Source organism: Schistocerca cancellata, chromosome 1, assembly GCF_023864275.1.
Source record: "Schistocerca cancellata isolate TAMUIC-IGC-003103 chromosome 1, iqSchCanc2.1, whole genome shotgun sequence".
Taxonomy (NCBI): Eukaryota; Metazoa; Arthropoda; class Insecta; order Orthoptera; family Acrididae; genus Schistocerca; species Schistocerca cancellata.
Genome location: NC_064626.1, coordinates 922363058 through 922380405, shown reverse-complemented (window position 1 = coordinate 922380405; position 17348 = coordinate 922363058). Strand labels below are relative to the sequence as shown.

At 43.5% G+C, this 17348-nt stretch overlaps 1 protein-coding gene across 1 annotated transcript; it reads right to left on the bottom strand.

The window, feature by feature from the left end:
* Positions 1-15007: 15007 nt before the first annotated feature.
* LOC126114702 (piggyBac transposable element-derived protein 3-like) lies at positions 15008-16591 on the bottom strand. Its single transcript, XM_049915026.1, has one exon. It carries the CDS (start codon positions 16589-16591, stop codon positions 15008-15010), a length of 1584 nt encoding a protein of 527 aa, XP_049770983.1.
* Between the last annotated feature and the right edge of the window lie 757 nt (positions 16592-17348).

Here is a 17348-nt window from a genome sequence, read left to right as displayed (position 1 = left end):
TTTATGTTGATCTCTATTCCAATTTTCTGCATAGGTTCCGGAGATCTCGGACTCGAGGTGATGCAAAACTTTTTTGATGTGCGTACAAGCAATCAGGTCAGGTATTTTGGTGACACCGCTTTCTGTTCCACATGTACCATGAGTCCCTTCCACTATTAGGGTACGTTGCTGACCAAATACGACACAATTATTGATATGTGGCAACTCGTTTTACCTTACCGCCGTAGTGTTGTGCTTTGGAAATGAGCCACCCTTACTGTCTTACGGACTATGAAAAAATTGGGAGGATAAGAGTTTCTACATCTACATGGATACTGTGAAAATCACATTTAAGTGTCTGGCAGAGGGTTCACAATTCTGTATTATTCCAATCTCGTATAGCGAACGGATTGGTTCAAATGGCTCTGAGTACTATGGGACTTAACATCTATGGTCATCAGTCCCCTATAACTACTTAAACCTAGCTGACCTAAGGCCATCACACACATCCATGCCCGAGGCCGGATTCGAACCTGCGACCGTAGCGGTCACGCAGTTCCAGACTGAAGCGCCTAGAACCGCACGGCCACACGGCCGGCTATAGCGCGCGGAAAGAGCGAGCATCTGTATCTTTCCGTACGAGCTCAGATTTACCTTATTTTATCATGGTGATCGTTTCTCCCTATGTAGGTCGACGACAACAAAATATTTTCGCATTCGGAGGGGAAAGTTGGTGATGGAATTTCGTGAGAAGATTGCACCGCAACGAAAAACGCATGTTTTAATGATGTCCGTCCCAAATCCTGTATCATTTTAATGTCACTCTCTCCCCTATTTCGCGATAATACTGAAAGGGTCCTGTAGCCACCTTTCATTGCCAACTCTCGTAGTGGTCAAGTCGGCAAAGAGGTTTCCGCTACTAGTGAGAAATCCACCTGCGTTAGGTTGGTGGCGGAAATGGCATCCTGGGGTTTTCCGGTCCACGCGGAGCGTGGAAGAGGCTGGAGAAGCGGGAGGCGGTCTGCCGCCGGTACGGGAAGGGTACACAGCTGTGCTCCAGTCGAAGAAGGGTGAGTTGGACTGACCGCGTGGCGCGTTGTCACATAGAGAGGGGAGCTTTTAGCTTTTGGTCTCGAATTTCATCTTATAAAGATTTACTTGCTGGGTTGCAGCAGGGAATGCAAGGCTTTTGTAGACTTTCAGTTTGATTCCCAATGCAGTCTTGACTTTGATCCGTGAGAGGAACGCAGCACAAAGGAGTTGCATATGTTGAAGTGCCCTCGATTCAGTGTGAATGTTTATGTGCCTACAACTGTGTGTGTATGCTTCTAATCTTTTCCGGATCTTGGTAATTTTTGTGTATTTGTGAATTTCCTTTGTCTCATGTGATTAAAATTTGGCTACGGTCCATAGAAATTGTCTCCACGGACCGAGTGGGCACGCGAGTCTGTTATGAAACGTGTAGTATTTCACAAGCAATTGTACATAGTTAGCATGCAACAGCAGTCTATAGATGCACTACATCAATGTTTTAAGGAATAAATAATTTTGCCTTCAATCTTATCTTGTGTACCGATGTTACGTCGCCGTTACCTTCGCCATTTACCTTGTAGTTTTCCTTGTTGGCCCACCTATAGCGTTTCCATGTGCACAGGTGTAGTGATTAGTGTCCCTTTTTTTATCTGAAACAAATGCTCTGGAATAGATCGTGTTTTCACGAATCTTGCTGCAGGCTGCACTTACGCATGGTGTTCACGCCCTCTTTACTTTACTCAATATTTGATTCACGGGAAGAATGCCTGGATCATATTAATAACTACATCCCATTCTTTATCAATGACTTTACAATGAATGTTCTTTTGTGAGTTTTTGTTATTAATAAATTAAGTAATTTTACGACTCAGTGCTACCTCTTCTTTGTCGTGTGGCTAGAGTTGGTGGCGACCCTATCTTTTATATTGATTTCAGTGTCAAGTAGCATTTTCTTATTCAAAGTGCGCGTGGCTCTTTTAGCTATCAGGATACATTCGAAGGGCGCTTCATGCTTCTTGCACATAGCGTCCTTTTATTCACGCTACTTATATTCACGCCACTTACACATGGCTTACCCTGCTCACGGATTTCGGTAAACCTGGAATCTTCTGATGCGCAGTGAGGATTAGTTATTTTCGGTTGGATGTGCTAATTGGTATATTGTCTTTCTGTGATACAGAATTTACGTGAATTTATGATATAGGTGTGCATTTTCTTACATGTTTTATCTTGTATATGTATTGCTGTATAAATATTGTGATTTAGTATTCAGTTGTGTTACAAGTGTGGGTTGACTCTTGTCCTGTGGCGTGTATCGGTGTCATATAGTAAATCTTGGGTGCTTTGTGGGGACTGTGAGTCCATTAGGAGACTTTGGCATTATTCTTGTTGTATTTTGGAGCACGGATTAACTATCCTTATGATGGAGACGCGTAGCTGTTCAGGGAGCTGCGATCGGAAAAACCTGCCAGACAATAACCCTGAACAAGGACGAGGTCAAAACGTCGAGTCCGACCAGGAACGAAACGCGGAAAACGCAAATACAAGTGTTGTCCATCCTGAGCCCGCTGTAGTGATTTCGAATCATTCGATAGATGCAAATTCATTACAGGCTATGCTACGACAATTACTAGACAGTAATAAAAAACAAGCAGAAGAAATTAGGAGACATATGGAGGAAGCGAATAAAAGATTGACTAGTGAAATAGTACGGGGTGTTGGGGAGAAACTGGCGATCATTGACCAACGCATCTCCGCCTTAGAAGAGGGGCACCAAGTCATTAGCAAGCGGGTGATGGAGCAAGAAGAAAGGTTCGCTGGTAATATACGTGTACTAGCAGAACAATGCCAGAGTGAACAAGCGGCTCTTGAGTCCCGAGTAGGACGAAATTCCGCCAGGGATCTCCGCGCGTTAGCAGAACAATGCCAGAGTGACCACGCGGCTCTTGTGTCCCGAATAGAGGACACTGCGGCTAAGTGCCCGGTCCACCTTAGTGCGCAGGTAGAAACCCTCAGCCAGGCGATAATAGCTCTCGAGCGAGAGCAAGGGCTTACGCAAACAAAGCAAGACACGGCCCACCGAGAGATGCGAGAAGAAATAGCCAGGATCTCAGACGCAGTGGCGCGTAAGTCTGACAATAATAGGGAAACGATTACCTCGTCATCAGCGGATGCAGACGAAATACGGTCGATAACGAAATGTCGGCGTGGACAGTGTGAAATAATCATACAACAAGGAGGGGTTACCGAGGGAATATGTGAGCGCATTGCCCGTTTAGAACTTCACCTAAAAGGGTTAAAGGCCCATGAAGTTGAAAGAAATGAACGAAAGGGCCATTATTCCGACGATGATTCCGGGAACGATGGCGAATTTGATCATCGTCATGATCACGGATCTCGTACCAGGTGGGAACGATGCGGATCCCCTCAGGAACGTTCGCCAAGGGAAACTCACGAATGTGACTTTATACATTTTCTGACCGTAAGGAAGTTTGAAGTCTTCCGTAACTCGGCTACGGGGATTCACCCACGGGCCTGGTTACAGCAGTTCGAGTTCTCCCTCCCTCCTACGTGGCCCAGTGCGCACAAAATAGAGTATATGTGCGGCTACCTCGAAGGTGAGCCAGCGGCGCGGATTAGGTCAATTGCACGCAATTGCTACACTGTTGGGGAGTTTCGTCAACACTTCCTGTCGATATATTGGTCAGTGGCAGCGCAAAGTCGTGTAAAACACGGACTCATTATGCTACCAGAGTTAAACAGGTCAAAATTCTCCAGCCCTGTGCAGATGTTCGAGCACATGCTGCAGGCGAATGAACATCTTGACGATCCTTATGGACCTGCAGAAATTATTCGTATTTGCCTGGGAAAGTTTCCAATGCAGTTGCGGCACGTTATCCTTGCAGGACGATGTAAGAATGATGTAGAGGGGTTTCGCAGTCTCCTTTTAGAGCTTGAGTGCGATGCGAATGGCACCACGCAGTATTACGGTCAGAGCGCCTACTAGCAGCGGCCGCGCAAGCGAAGCCGCAGCCGTAGAGACAGGTGGCAATACAGACGCAATGGGTCGCCTGAGAGTTACAGAATGCGCGAGCGTTGGCAGCGTCGCGACTCCTCATGGAACGCGGGCAGAACGAACTATGCCAATGGTCATCATTCGCCTAGAGGAAATCAAAGACACCCCCGGGAGTTCAGAAGATATGGTAATGAGCAGAGATATTGGAGTAATTATAGCGGACCTAGGAACGGTAGTCGTGACCGACCACAGAATAATTATCGAACAAGCAACAACAGGGGTGCCGTAAACAGTACGGGTGGTCCGCCATTGGGTGTTGAAATTCGTCCCGCAAACCCGCGTCACAATCCGCCACATGACCCTAATCAAAGGGATCAATGACTAGCGGCTTGCTCGGTTGGCGTCAAACTTAATGAGGACCGGTGCTATTGATGATATTGATGTGCATTTGAATAAAGGAAGACGATATTAGGGAAGATTTGTTGAGGGAGGGCCACAGTATTGGTGTGCCCGCGGTAAACCCAGTCGCCTCTGTTTCGTAAAATTACAGTGTATATTTTCCAATGTTTTGATTCACTCTGGTGTGATTGAAATTAAAGTTTATATTTTCTATAAATTGTAAAGGGTCCCCCAATATGTGTGTAGTTATTTCTTCTTGTCAGCAGAAAGGAGTAGTGTTGTGTAGCTTCAAAACATCTGGATGTGAATGATTATGAGGCTCATATGAAGCGTTTCCTATTACAGTAAGATGGCTTTCGTTCTTTGATGACTAAAAAGGTATCGGGTGTGTTGGCGTGGCGAGTCAATGGTCGTAAGGTAATTCTTGATGATAAATTACAGTTTTAGTGTTCTTATTCCCCTTAGGTGAGCATGATTCAGTGAGATTTTTTCAAATGTACTGCGATGTTAATGAAGCAACTTGGTGACTTGTAGGTGAAGGACTTGTGTATGAAGGGAGATTAATAGTGTTTGATTTTCAGAGTTGCCATCTTATAAGATATTTGGAAAGTGTAACTTGCCGTCACATACTACTAGGTACGGTTGAGGACACCAGGGTGTGAAACCCCAGAAGATGTATATGGAAACAGCTTATAAACTCAAGCAGCTTGATATTTAATAGAGAATCAATGCGACTACCTCCAAGCTAAAATAACATGACGGTAGGTGAGGACCCCTGGGGACATGTGGTGAGTAAGTGTGTAATCATTATGAGTATCTTATGATAGCAGTAAGTTGGGTACTCATGACCCTGGACAATGGATTTCTTTTGACAGTATTTTTTTATGTACTTATAGGACGAAGTGTTTATGTGTTTGCTAATAGGATAGGATGATTTTTATTTTCATTTTTATGCCCACTGACCTTTTGCATTAGTCTGATGAATAGATGTTGAAACGTTTACCATTCCAGATGTGACTTGAATGAACCTTCTGTGTCTCATTAATCATAACTTTTATTATGTAATGTCCATAGAAAAGAAGTCTCGGAAATTTTTCACAGATCAGCAAACATGTTCTGCAAACCTTGGAGGAGCAGTCAGTGAACAACGATATGGGTATTGGTGTTGAAAGGAATATTTTGTTTATATGTGGGAATTGTAGTCAGGCTATATGGTGGTGGTGACTAGTACGAGCTGTGTAGATTGTGTGTGAGAGTGTAGTTAGGAGCAGGTAGAGTTTTGTGTCTGTAGCTAGCAGCGGCGCCAAATCCTATCCAAATCCTGACCAAACCTTGTACAAGATCTACCCTGAATGATTGACAGCAAATGTAATGCTGGAACTATATTTTATAAAAAGGATTTTTTGTTTGTGTGAATATTGGTTATTTAATTTTCTTCATTGTTTTTTTTATTAGTAATGCTAAGAAGGCCCTTTTTGTCAAGTTAATTTTGGGCACTATTCCATGTATTGATCAGGAGTGAGAAACTCCGAAGATTTTGTGGTAATCTGTACACATGATATTTTGTAACGATCCCTGTGAGCGCAGTTCTTAAGTGGGTGCAAGGCCGCCTAGGGAGCCTCCGCATCAGAAAGCACAGGGCTTGGTCCACCGGCAGGCGTTGCCGAACCCTGGTATCAGCGGCGAAGCGGTGATGCGGCGAGCGGTCACAGCTGTTTCCCCGTCAGAGGGGAGGGGAGGCTGGTCTTCCCCCAGGCGCAGGCTCACACCGGAGCCCGCAGGCGTGTCACCACGGCAGCGCCAGCTGATGGCCGGCGTTCCACCCCATGCGCTAGTCATCTGACAAGCGAAAGGGAAAGTATGACGCACACCAGGCGAGGCCGCCGATCCCTGAGCGCCGCTAGTCCAGACGGCTGCTGCGGTGAGGTAACGCCCACTGCCCGGAGGGACGCGGGTCCCACCACTGACGCATCAGCTGAGACGGTGCAAAGAGGTGATAAGCGGGTCTCAAGCCCGACACCCGCACGAGTTTACGTCGACCTCGATGCGACGCAGAAGAGCGCGTGTCTCCCCATTGACACGACAGGAGACGGGGGCGTGTGTCGGTAAAACACATTCCTCCACAACACACGGACGACGACCGCCAAGCCGCCTTCTCGATGATGAGGCAGGGCCCACAAGTGGCGATGTCCTGCAAATCTACAACGCCGAACCATCCCACAGTATGGACGCAGAGGGTGGAAACGGGCACGAGGCAACGTCGCGGGGTGCTGTCTAGGATGAACAACCTGGGTTACAACGGACGTTACAATCAACGCCGCTGCGAACTCCCCAGTTCAGTGTTGTGGTCCCCTAGTAGCTTATCCTCCAAGTCGCCTTTAGAAGACACGCCCACCCCAGCACCTAAAGAGAATACCCAGTGAAACAACCATGTGGCGAAACTGAAAAATGACAGCGTGTCAACGAGTTGATTTCTGGATGTGTTTTTGTACTCATATCTTATTTTCCATAGGTGATTATTTACCAGCTGTCATACCATTGGGTTCATTAATGATTTTTTATCACTGTATTTGTTGTGAATATTGTATTTTGCACTTTCACTTGCATGTTTTTATATATGTCAGCACCAGATGATACTGCTTTGGTTCGTGATAATGATTTTGCATCATTGTATTTGTTTATATATTTATATATATTATGTACCTGTTCACCTATGTCTCTATGTTAACTTTTGATAGTTGGTTAAAGCAATTTTAAAATAATATCTCATGGTTGTGGTCGTAGTAGGTCAGATGACATGATGTTAGCGTAGTATATCACGCTTAATTTAATTTGTTCTGTTTGCTTTGCGGACCGCATGAGGTCACAATTATTGACCAAGGTCAGATAGAGCTCACTTGGATATAAGAGATTAATCAACTCCTTTGTGCTGCTGTTTACTGTTGCAATTGTTACTCGTTAGGGTATGTTTGTTTCGAAGACTGTTGGCGAATCTCCTAGCATGGCGAGAAAATTCGCGGCACAGTCTTCTCCGGGACGTTTGGGGTGATGAAAGGGTCCTGTAGCCACCTTTCATTGCCAACTCTCATAGTGGTCAAGTCGGCAAAGAGGTTTCCGCTACTAGTGAGAAATCCACCTGCGTTAGGTTGGTGGCGGAAATGGCATCCTGGGGTTTTCCGGTCCACGCGGAGCGTGGAAGAGGCTGGAGAAGCGGGAGGCGGTCTGCCGCCGGTACGGGAAGGGTACACAGCTGTGCTCCAGTCGAAGAAGGGTGAGTTGGACTGACCGCGTGGCGCGTTGTCACATAGAGAGGGGAGCTTTTAGCTTTTGGTCTCGAATTTCATCTTATAAAGATTTACTTGCTGGGTTGCAGCAGGGAATGCAAGGCTTTTGTAGACTTTCAGTTTGATTCCCAATGCAGTCTTGACTTTGATCCGTGAGAGGAACGCAGCACAAAGGAGTTGCATATGTTGAAGTGCCCTCGATTCAGTGTGAATGTTTATGTGCCTACAACTGTGTGTGTATGCTTCTAATCTTTTCCGGATCTTGGTAATTTTTGTGTATTTGTGAATTTCCTTTGTCTCATGTGATTAAAATTTGGCTACGGTCCATAGAAATTGTCTCCACGGACCGAGTGGGCACGCGAGTCTGTTATGAAACGTGTAGTATTTCACAAGCAATTGTACATAGTTAGCATGCAACAGCAGTCTATAGATGCACTACATCAATGTTTTAAGGAATAAATAATTTTGCCTTCAATCTTATCTTGTGTACCGATGTTACGTCGCCGTTACCTTCGCCATTTACCTTGTAGTTTTCCTTGTTGGCCCACCTATAGCGTTTCCATGTGCACAGGTGTAGTGATTAGTGTCCCTTTTTTTATCTGAAACAAATGCTCTGGAATAGATCGTGTTTTCACGAATCTTGCTGCAGGCTGCACTTACGCATGGTGTTCACGCCCTCTTTACTTTACTCAATATTTGATTCACGGGAAGAATGCCTGGATCATATTAATAACTACATCCCATTCTTTATCAATGACTTTACAATGAATGTTCTTTTGTGAGCTTTTGTTATTAATAAATTAAGTAATTTTCCGACTCAGTGCTACCTCTTCTTTGTCGTGTGGCTAGAGTTGGTGGCGACCCTATCTTTTATATTGATTTCAGTGTCAAGTAGCATTTTCTTATTCAAAGTGCGCGTGGCTCTTTTAGCTATCAGGATACATTCGAAGGGCGCTTCATGCTTCTTGCACATAGCGTCCTTTTATTCACGCTACTTATATTCACGCCACTTACAATACAAAACGTGCTGCCCTACTTTGAACTTTTTCGATGTACTCCGTCAATCCTATCTGGTAAGGATCTCACACCGCGCAGCATTGTTCTAAAAGAGGACGGACAAGCGTAGTGGAGGCAGTCTCCCTAAGTAGGTCTTTTACATTTTCGAAGTGTCCTGCCAGTAAAACGCAGTCTTTGATTCTTTAACGAAACATCGACAATAAGGTCATTAGAGATGAGGGAGGTCGAGCTAGAAGCCAGCCTAACGTCGAGTGCGTTCGAGATACGTAGTAATCCAATGTTGTATATCGATTGTGAGAAGCAAGTCTACGCCAGTACTCGCCTTAAAGGACGACAGACACAGCAAAAAGCTGATTCTTTGATAACTGTAGAAAAAAAATCACTTGGAAAGATTTTCATCTTTTGTAGTATCCCCGAATATTCACTGGAACATGAAGTCATTTCGCGCCCGAGCGACGTCAGGTATATAAAATTCGGTTTTTTTGATTATCAAATATTTTTGTAAGATAGTTATTGTCAGATAACTCCAACTATATGACGAACAATTTGATCAAATTTTATGCACAGACAAGCCAAAATGTAATCAACACTGCTATTATTTTGATGGAACGTGTGTATCTTTTTTTTACATTGGATTCAAGTTTTTGAAAAATAATTTACTCAGTTTTAGTCATATCAAGTATGTTACTCAATTTAAAACAACTTCAGGAAATAACTGTTCCACAGAGTTGTGCATCATTATCTTAAATGCGTGTATGACGTTTCATTTAAATTACCCTAAAAGCCAAAGAGAAAAGCGCAAAAGAATAAAAAATTATAGACGTGCCTTTTGCATCTCATTAGAGAAATTATTTCTGGGTGCGCTATCACTTCAAATGCAGATATAACAAACTGAAATTTTATTTCTATGACATGCATATGAAATAGCCCATTTTTAAAACATCAATATTCTGACGCAAAAATGAATTTAAATAATTATCTCCATGTCATATGCTTTTCGCGTAACTTGCTTTTTCTCACAGTAAAAATATAAATAATGTTTCTGCTAGGTAATTACAAGAAAAACGTCAGAATATCTGCACTGTAATATCCCATTATTCCGTACACTTAGCATTGAATAGAAATTCGATGTTCTTCCCTCAGTTCAGTCACTCACACATTGTTTATGGCAATTGTGAAACGTAAGACCTCTGAGCCATACTGCCTAAATCAAAATCTGATTTGCATAGAATAGCTTCCTTCATTATTTTGAGGTTGAGATACATTGCTAATGTCAGCTGTGCTGTAACAGCGTCTCCAGTAATGCTGTGAACTATTTATTTTTCATATTTGCATTAGTGGTCTTGTGTATATGTATGCTGATGTGCTCAGAACACACACCAACGTAGCTTTAGTTTGCTTTGTTGTGCTTTTTAATTCAGCCTAATAATACATTTTCATGGACTATTGAAGCGAGTTTTGAACTCATAGTACGATGCAAATAATTTTCCTTTAATCAACATGGATTTAAATGCTTTCCTACTGTCAAGAAAAAGAAATCTAGAAAAGAAGCGAAATGATTGTGAAAAAAGCCATACTTCAGGGCCCCAGCTAAATCACGCATTTGCCAGCTGCATGGTGTTAACCCTTTCCAGCCCAACTTTTATTTACTTGTTGGAAAAAATATTTTTTCGCGTATTTCCCTACATAATGATTGGAATAATATATATTGCATAGCTCTACCACATAAATTTCGGGCGTATATAGTATTTGAGAGTTGTAGCATCACGTTTTAGTACTCGAATAGTGTTAAATCGCGTAGTCTCCTTCCGCCGCCGAGCAGTGTGTCAGCAGTGCACAAGTGGCAGCATTACTGCATTTACTAGGCAATCTTGTATTTTAATAACCGCTTCAATTTTGTCGTTTTGTTTGAGCTCTCTGTAGATTAGTTCAGACGTTCTTTGCACAAGTTTTTAGCATGGATAGGGACTGCAACTGCTGTGTTCGGATGCAGGCTGAGTTGGCATCCCTTCGCTCCCAGCTTCAGGCAGTGTTGGCTTCGGTCACACAGCTTGAGGCTGTTGCCAATGGGCATCACTGTGGGGGTCCGGATGGGGGTTTGTCGGGGACGGCCAGCTCGTCCCACGCATCCCCCGATCGGACTACGACTGTGGTTGCCCGGGATACTGCCCGCATTGAGGCTGATCCCTCACCTGTGGTAGAGTGGGAGGTCGTCTCAAGGTGTGGCAGGGGGCGAAAGACATTCCGGAGGGCTGAACGGAAGGCCTCTCCAGTTTGTCTGACGAACCGGTTTCAGGCTCTGTCTCAGGCTGATACTGATCTTCAGCCTGACATGGCTGCTTGTCCTGTTCCAGAGGTTGCCCCTCAGTCTGCAAGATCCGGGCAGTCGCAGAGGGTGGGCTTACTGGTAGTTGGGAGCTCCAACGTGAGGCGCGTAATGGGGCCCCTTAGGGATATGGCAGCAAGGGAGGGGAAGAAAACCAAAGTGCACTCCGTGTGCATACCGGGGGGAGTCATTCCAGATGTGGAAAGGGTCCTTCCGGATGCCATGAAGGGTACAGGGTGCACCCATCTGCAGGTGGTCGCTCATGTCGGCACCAATGATGTGTGTCGCTATGGATCGGAGGAAATCCTCTCTGGCTTCCGGCGGCTATCTGATTTGGTGAAGACTGCCAGTCTCGCTAGCGGGATGAAAGCAGAGCTCACCATCTGCAGCATTGTCGACAGGACTGACTGCGGACCTTTGGTACAGAGCCGAGTGGAGGGTCTGAATCAGAGGCTGAGACGGTTCTGCGACAATGTGGGCTGCAGATTCCTCGACTTGCGCCATAGGGTGGTGGGGTTTCGGGTTCCGCTGGATAGGTCAGGAGTCCACTACACGCAACAAGCGGCTACACGGGTAGCAGGGGTTGTGTGGCGTGGGCTGGGCGGTTTTTTAGGTTAGATGGCCTCGGGCAAGTGCAGAAAGGGCAACAGCCTCAACGGGTGCGGGGCAAAGTCAGGACATGCGGGGACCAAGCAGCAATCGGTATTGTAATTGTAAACTGTCGAAGCTGCGTTGGTAAAGTACCGGAACTTCAAGCGCTGATAGAAAGCACCGAAGCTGAAATCGTTATAGGTACAGAAAGCTGGCTGAAGCCAGAGATAAATTCTGCCGAAATTTTTACAAAGGCACAGACGGTGTTTAGAAAGGATAGATTGCATGCAACCGGTGGTGGAGTGTTCGTCGCTGTTAGTAGTAGTTTATCCTGTAGTGAAGTAGAAGTGGATAGTTCCTGTGAATTATTATGGGTGGAGGTTACACTCAACAACCGAGCTAGGTTAATAATTGGCTCCTTTTACCGACCCCCCGACTCAGCAGCATTAGTGGCAGAACAACTGAGAGAAAATTTGGAATACATTTCACATAAATTTTCTCAGCATGTTATGGTCTTAGGTGGAGATTTCAATTTACCAGATATAGACTGGGACACTCAGATGTTTAGGACGGGTGGTAGGGACAGAGCATCGAGTGACATTATACTGAGTGCACTATCCGAAAATTACCTCGAGCAATTAAACAGAGAACCGACTCGTGGAGATAACATCTTGGACCTACTGATAACAAACAGACCCGAACTTTTCGACTCTGTAAGAGCAGAACAGGGAATCAGTGATCATAAGGCCGTTGTAGCATCCCTGAATATGGAAGTTAATAGGAATATAAAAAAAGGGAGGAAGGTTTATCTGTTTAGCAAGAGTAATAGAAGGCAGATTTCAGACTACCTAACAGATCAAAACGAAAATTTCTGTTCAGACACTGACAATGTTGAGTGTTTATGGAAAAAGTTCAAGGCAATCGTAAAATGCGTTTTAGACAGGTACGTGCCGAGCAAAACTGTGAGGGACGGGAAAAACCCACCGTGGTACAACAACAAAGTTAGGAAACTACTGCGAAAGCAAAGAGAGCTTCACTCCAAGTTTAAACGCAGCCAAAACCTCTCAGACAAACAGAAGCTAAACGATGTCAAAGTTAGCGTAAGGAGGGCTATGCGTGAAGCGTTCAGTGAATTCGAAAGTAAAATACTAGGTACCGACTTGACAGAAAATCCTAGGAAGTTCTGGTCTTACGTTAAATCAGTAAGTGGCTCGAAACATCATGTCCAGACACTCCGGGATGATGATGGCATTGAAACAGAGGATGACAAGCGTAAAGCTGAAATACTAAACACCTTTTTCCAAAGCTGTTTCACAGAGGAAGACCGCACTGCAGTTCCTTCTCTAAATCCTCGCACCAACGAAAAAATGGCTGACATTGAAATAAGTGTCCAAGGAATAGAAAAGCAACTGGAATCACTCAACAGAGGAAAGTCCACTGGACCTGACGGGATACCAATTCGATTCTACACAGAGTACGCGAAAGAACTTGCCCCCCTTCTAACAGCCGTGTACCGCAAGTCTCTAGAGGAACGGAAGGTTCCAAATGATTGGAAAAGAGCACAGGTAGTCCCAGTCTTCAAGAAGGGTCGTCGAGCAGATGCGCAAAACTATAGACCTATCTCTCTGACGTCGATCTGTTGTAGAATTTTAGAACATGTCTTTTGCTCGAGTATCATGTCGTTTTTGGAAACTCAGAATCTACTATGTAGGAATCAACATGGATTCCGGAAACAGCGATCGTGTGAAACCCAACTCGCTTTATTTGTTCATGAGACCCAGAAAATATTAGATACAGGCTCCCAGGTAGATGCCATTTTCCTTGACTTCCGGAAGGCGTTCGATACAGTTCCGCACTGTCGCCTGATAAACAAAGTAAGAGCCTACGGAATATCAGACCAGCTGTGTGGCTGGATTGAAGAGTTTTTAGCAAACAGAACACAGCATGTTGTTCTCAATGGAGAGACATCTACAGACGTTAAAGTAACCTCTGGCGTGCCACAGGGGAGTGTTATGGGACCATTGCTTTTCACAATATATATAAATGACCTAGTAGATAGTGTCGGAAGTTCCATGCGGCTTTTCGCGGATGATGCTGTAGTATACAGAGAAGTTGCAGCATTAGAAAATTGTAGCGAAATGCAGGAAGATCTGCAGCGGATAGGCACTTGGTGCAGGGAGTGGCAACTGACCCTTAACATAGACAAATGTAATGTATTGCGAATACATAGAAAGAAGGATCCTTTATTGTATGATTATATGATAGCGGAACAAACACTGGTAGCAGTTACTTCTGTAAAATATCTGGGAGTATGCGTGCGGAACGATTTGAAGTGGAATGATCATATAAAATTAATTGTTGGTAAGGCGGGTACCAGGTTGAGATTCATTGGGAGAGTCCTTAGAAAATGTAGTCCATCAACAAAGGAGGTGGCTTACAAAACACTCGTTCGACCTATACTTGAGTATTGCTCATCAGTGTGGGATCCGTGCCAGGTTGGGTTGACGGAGGGGATAGAGAAGATCCAAAGAAGAGCGGCGCGTTTCGTCACAGGGTTATTTGGTAACCGTGATAGCGTTACGGAGATGTTTAACAAACTCAAGTGGCAGACTCTGCAAGAGAGGCGCTCTGCATCGCGGTGTAGCTTGCTCGCCAGGTTTCGAGAGGGTGCGTTTCTGGATGAGGTATCGAATATATTGCTTCCCCCTACTTATACCTCCCGAGGAGATCACGAATGTAAAATTAGAGAGATTAGAGCGCGCACAGAGGCTTTCAGACAGTCGTTCTTCCCGCGAACCATACGCGACTGGAACAGGAAAGGGAGATAATGACAGTGGCACGTAAAGTGCCCTCCGCCACACACCGTTGGGTGGCTTGCGGAGTATAAATGTAGATGTAGATGTAGATTTATAAGAAATTTTGTTATTTTTTTGTTTTTGGAGGAAAATTTGGGATGACTCCATATGGCATCATTGGGCAGGGTTTGTTTCCTTCAGTCAGGTGGTTGGGATGTCACAGTTCTTGGTAATGGAACTAGAATGAATATTTTAATTACACAATTTGATGCAGTTTACTAAAGAAAAATTAGTACATACAATAATGTAACTTGCATTTCAGGACAATTTTATGTTTTTTTACAGCATGATTGTTACTTCACATGAAAATTTAAAACAGTTCCTCTCTTTGGTAAAGCAAAGAGGTTTATTACATTTGATGCATTTCATTCGAGAATGTGCTGTTGTTTTCTACGTGCTGTGGCCAGTGTCCAATGCTGTCATACCTTACATCATCAACTGGTCTGGGAACCAGTGGGGCTCGTTTCTTCACAACTGTAGGCGATGGACTGTCATCTGATGGGCGTCCTCATCTTCTTACCAAAATGTCTCCTGCTTTTAGTAGTCCATGAGCTACATCAGACTGAAAAATCAACAGAGACATGTGTTTTGTAATTCCTCTTTGTCTGCAATGTTGGCGGAATAGGAGCCACCCATTCACAACACACTTGTCAAGGAGGTGGAATACGATCCGTAGATAAAATCTTTTCACACCAATATTACTCCTATACAAAGCAACCAGCATGCCGTGCAGATCAACTCCTCCCATCAAACGATTATATTCTCTAATAATGTCTGGCCCTGGAACATCAATATATTTTCGTTCTCCCACTGACCAACGTTGCACTGGTTCTACTGGACTTACTCCTTTGTATGATGATGCAAGAACGACAGACTTGTTGTCATACCACTTCAGCGCTATGATGTTTCTTTCTATTTCATTTTGATAATCGTATGATCCTCGCCCCTGCTTTTTCAGCTCACTGTCTGCTTTTAGATTGCAGCCTTGAAGTCTTGTGGGTCTAACAGTTCCAACAGCCAAAATGCCATAGTTTTTCAGAGCAGAAATAAGATTGTAAGAGGTGAACCAATTGTCTGTAAACACTTTAAAATTTTTATATTTTGGCAGTCCTTCCACAAGCCTTATCACAATATCATCACTTATACCAAGACCAGTATCATTATGTACAGTTCCTTTCCCTTGGTATATTTCAAAATTGTACACAATTCCACTAGAACCAGCACAGGCAAAAACTTTTATACCCCACTTGTGTGGTTTGCTTTTTATATACTGTTTCAGGGATGAATGACTGTTGAATAGAATGATTAATTCATCCACTGAATGATATTCCTCAGGTTCAATAACTGAAAAACCTTGTTTGATTTTATCAACAAATGGTCTCACCTTGAACAGCTTGTCATAATCAGGGTCCTCTCTTTGTTTCATTTTAGTGTTGTCATTCACATGTAAATAATTTCTTGGCTTGTCAAACCTATTTCTAGGCATTGAGTCTGCTATTGGAGAAAATCTTGTAGCCTCTGCCCAGTACATTCTGTAACTAGGTATTTTCACAACACCTGCTAGGATGTTTATGCCTATATACTTTTCTATTTCACGAACATTTGTATCTAAAGAAGCACCTGTTTTCTGTGTGCAGTATAGATTAGATTGCTCGACTGGGTTCTGGATAATGTCATCACTACACATTGTTCTGAAATACTGCAAAGGTGTCAGTTCGTCTCCTGGAGGGTCAGAAAAAACTGCATTACATGATGTGTCCACTTCTTCACTGTCCTTCATTCTCCACCAAAGATCCCGGTGTGTATCACACTGAATTTTCTGAGCTGAATGACTTGGTGCAAGGTTTGGCTCAGCAAGTAATATTGAAGCTAAGGGAACATCATCTTCATCATTGGCTTGAGGGTCCAGAATTTCAACCATATCAAGGTCCATTCCTTGAAGAAACTGTATATCCAGTGTAGTAGGGTCCTGCTGCCGAACATTTTCAATCTCTTCCTCCACATCAGACATATCAAGGTCCAAATCAGATAAATCACCTTCCAGAAGCAGAAATATTTCTTCTTCTGATAATGGTTTATGACTGGGAATCATATGGTAAAGAAACCAGGAATTTTTTACTAAAGCAGCAAAAAAACTGGTAAATTATATCAATTAAAATTTTAACATATTAATATTAGTTAGTATAATAAAGCTTCAAAAGAAACTTGAAAATATTAAAAGTTACTCATTATTGTAAACTTTAGTCGAAGTTATTGCATGTACTACATTTGGTAACATAACAAATGCCCAATGATGCCAAATGGAATCACACATGTTTGTGACTTCCAAGCAGAAAATTGCCGTAACTAGCATTATTTTCAAAATGTTTACTAGTTAATTTACGCTTTCAACAATAATTTATTAGTGCAACTTTGATATTAGTTTGCTTCCTTTACCTTGATATAATGTTTTGAAAGTCCAGCTGGGTGCACTGTACCGTAGACACCATGCAACAATACTTTTGTCAAGGCATTGTAGCCTGGTGCTCTCTGCTTTAGCGAATTCACAGTAGCCAACCTAAGAACAATGAACTTTAGAAAGCCCTGCACACTTGTTTGTAATCTTTGGACAAATAGTTTGGACTTGGGAAAAGTTAAATATGATGATTCCATATGGCATCACTGGGCTGGAAAGGGTTAAAAAGAAGTCAGAGTTAGCTCTAAAAAAAAAAAAGCTGATTAGGCAACACTGCGTGCGGCAGTGCGAGTCACTATAATGTTACAACCGATGGTCAGCGCCCCGGAGAAGTCAGCGGCAACATTATTATATGAAAATGATACACAATTTGTAACGATTTATGATTACTTCA

Excerpts from the sequence above, each read along its gene's own strand:
- LOC126114702 (XM_049915026.1), bottom strand. The coding sequence starts at position 16,591 with ATGATTCCCAGTCATAAACCATTATCAGAAGAAGAAATATTTCTGCTT.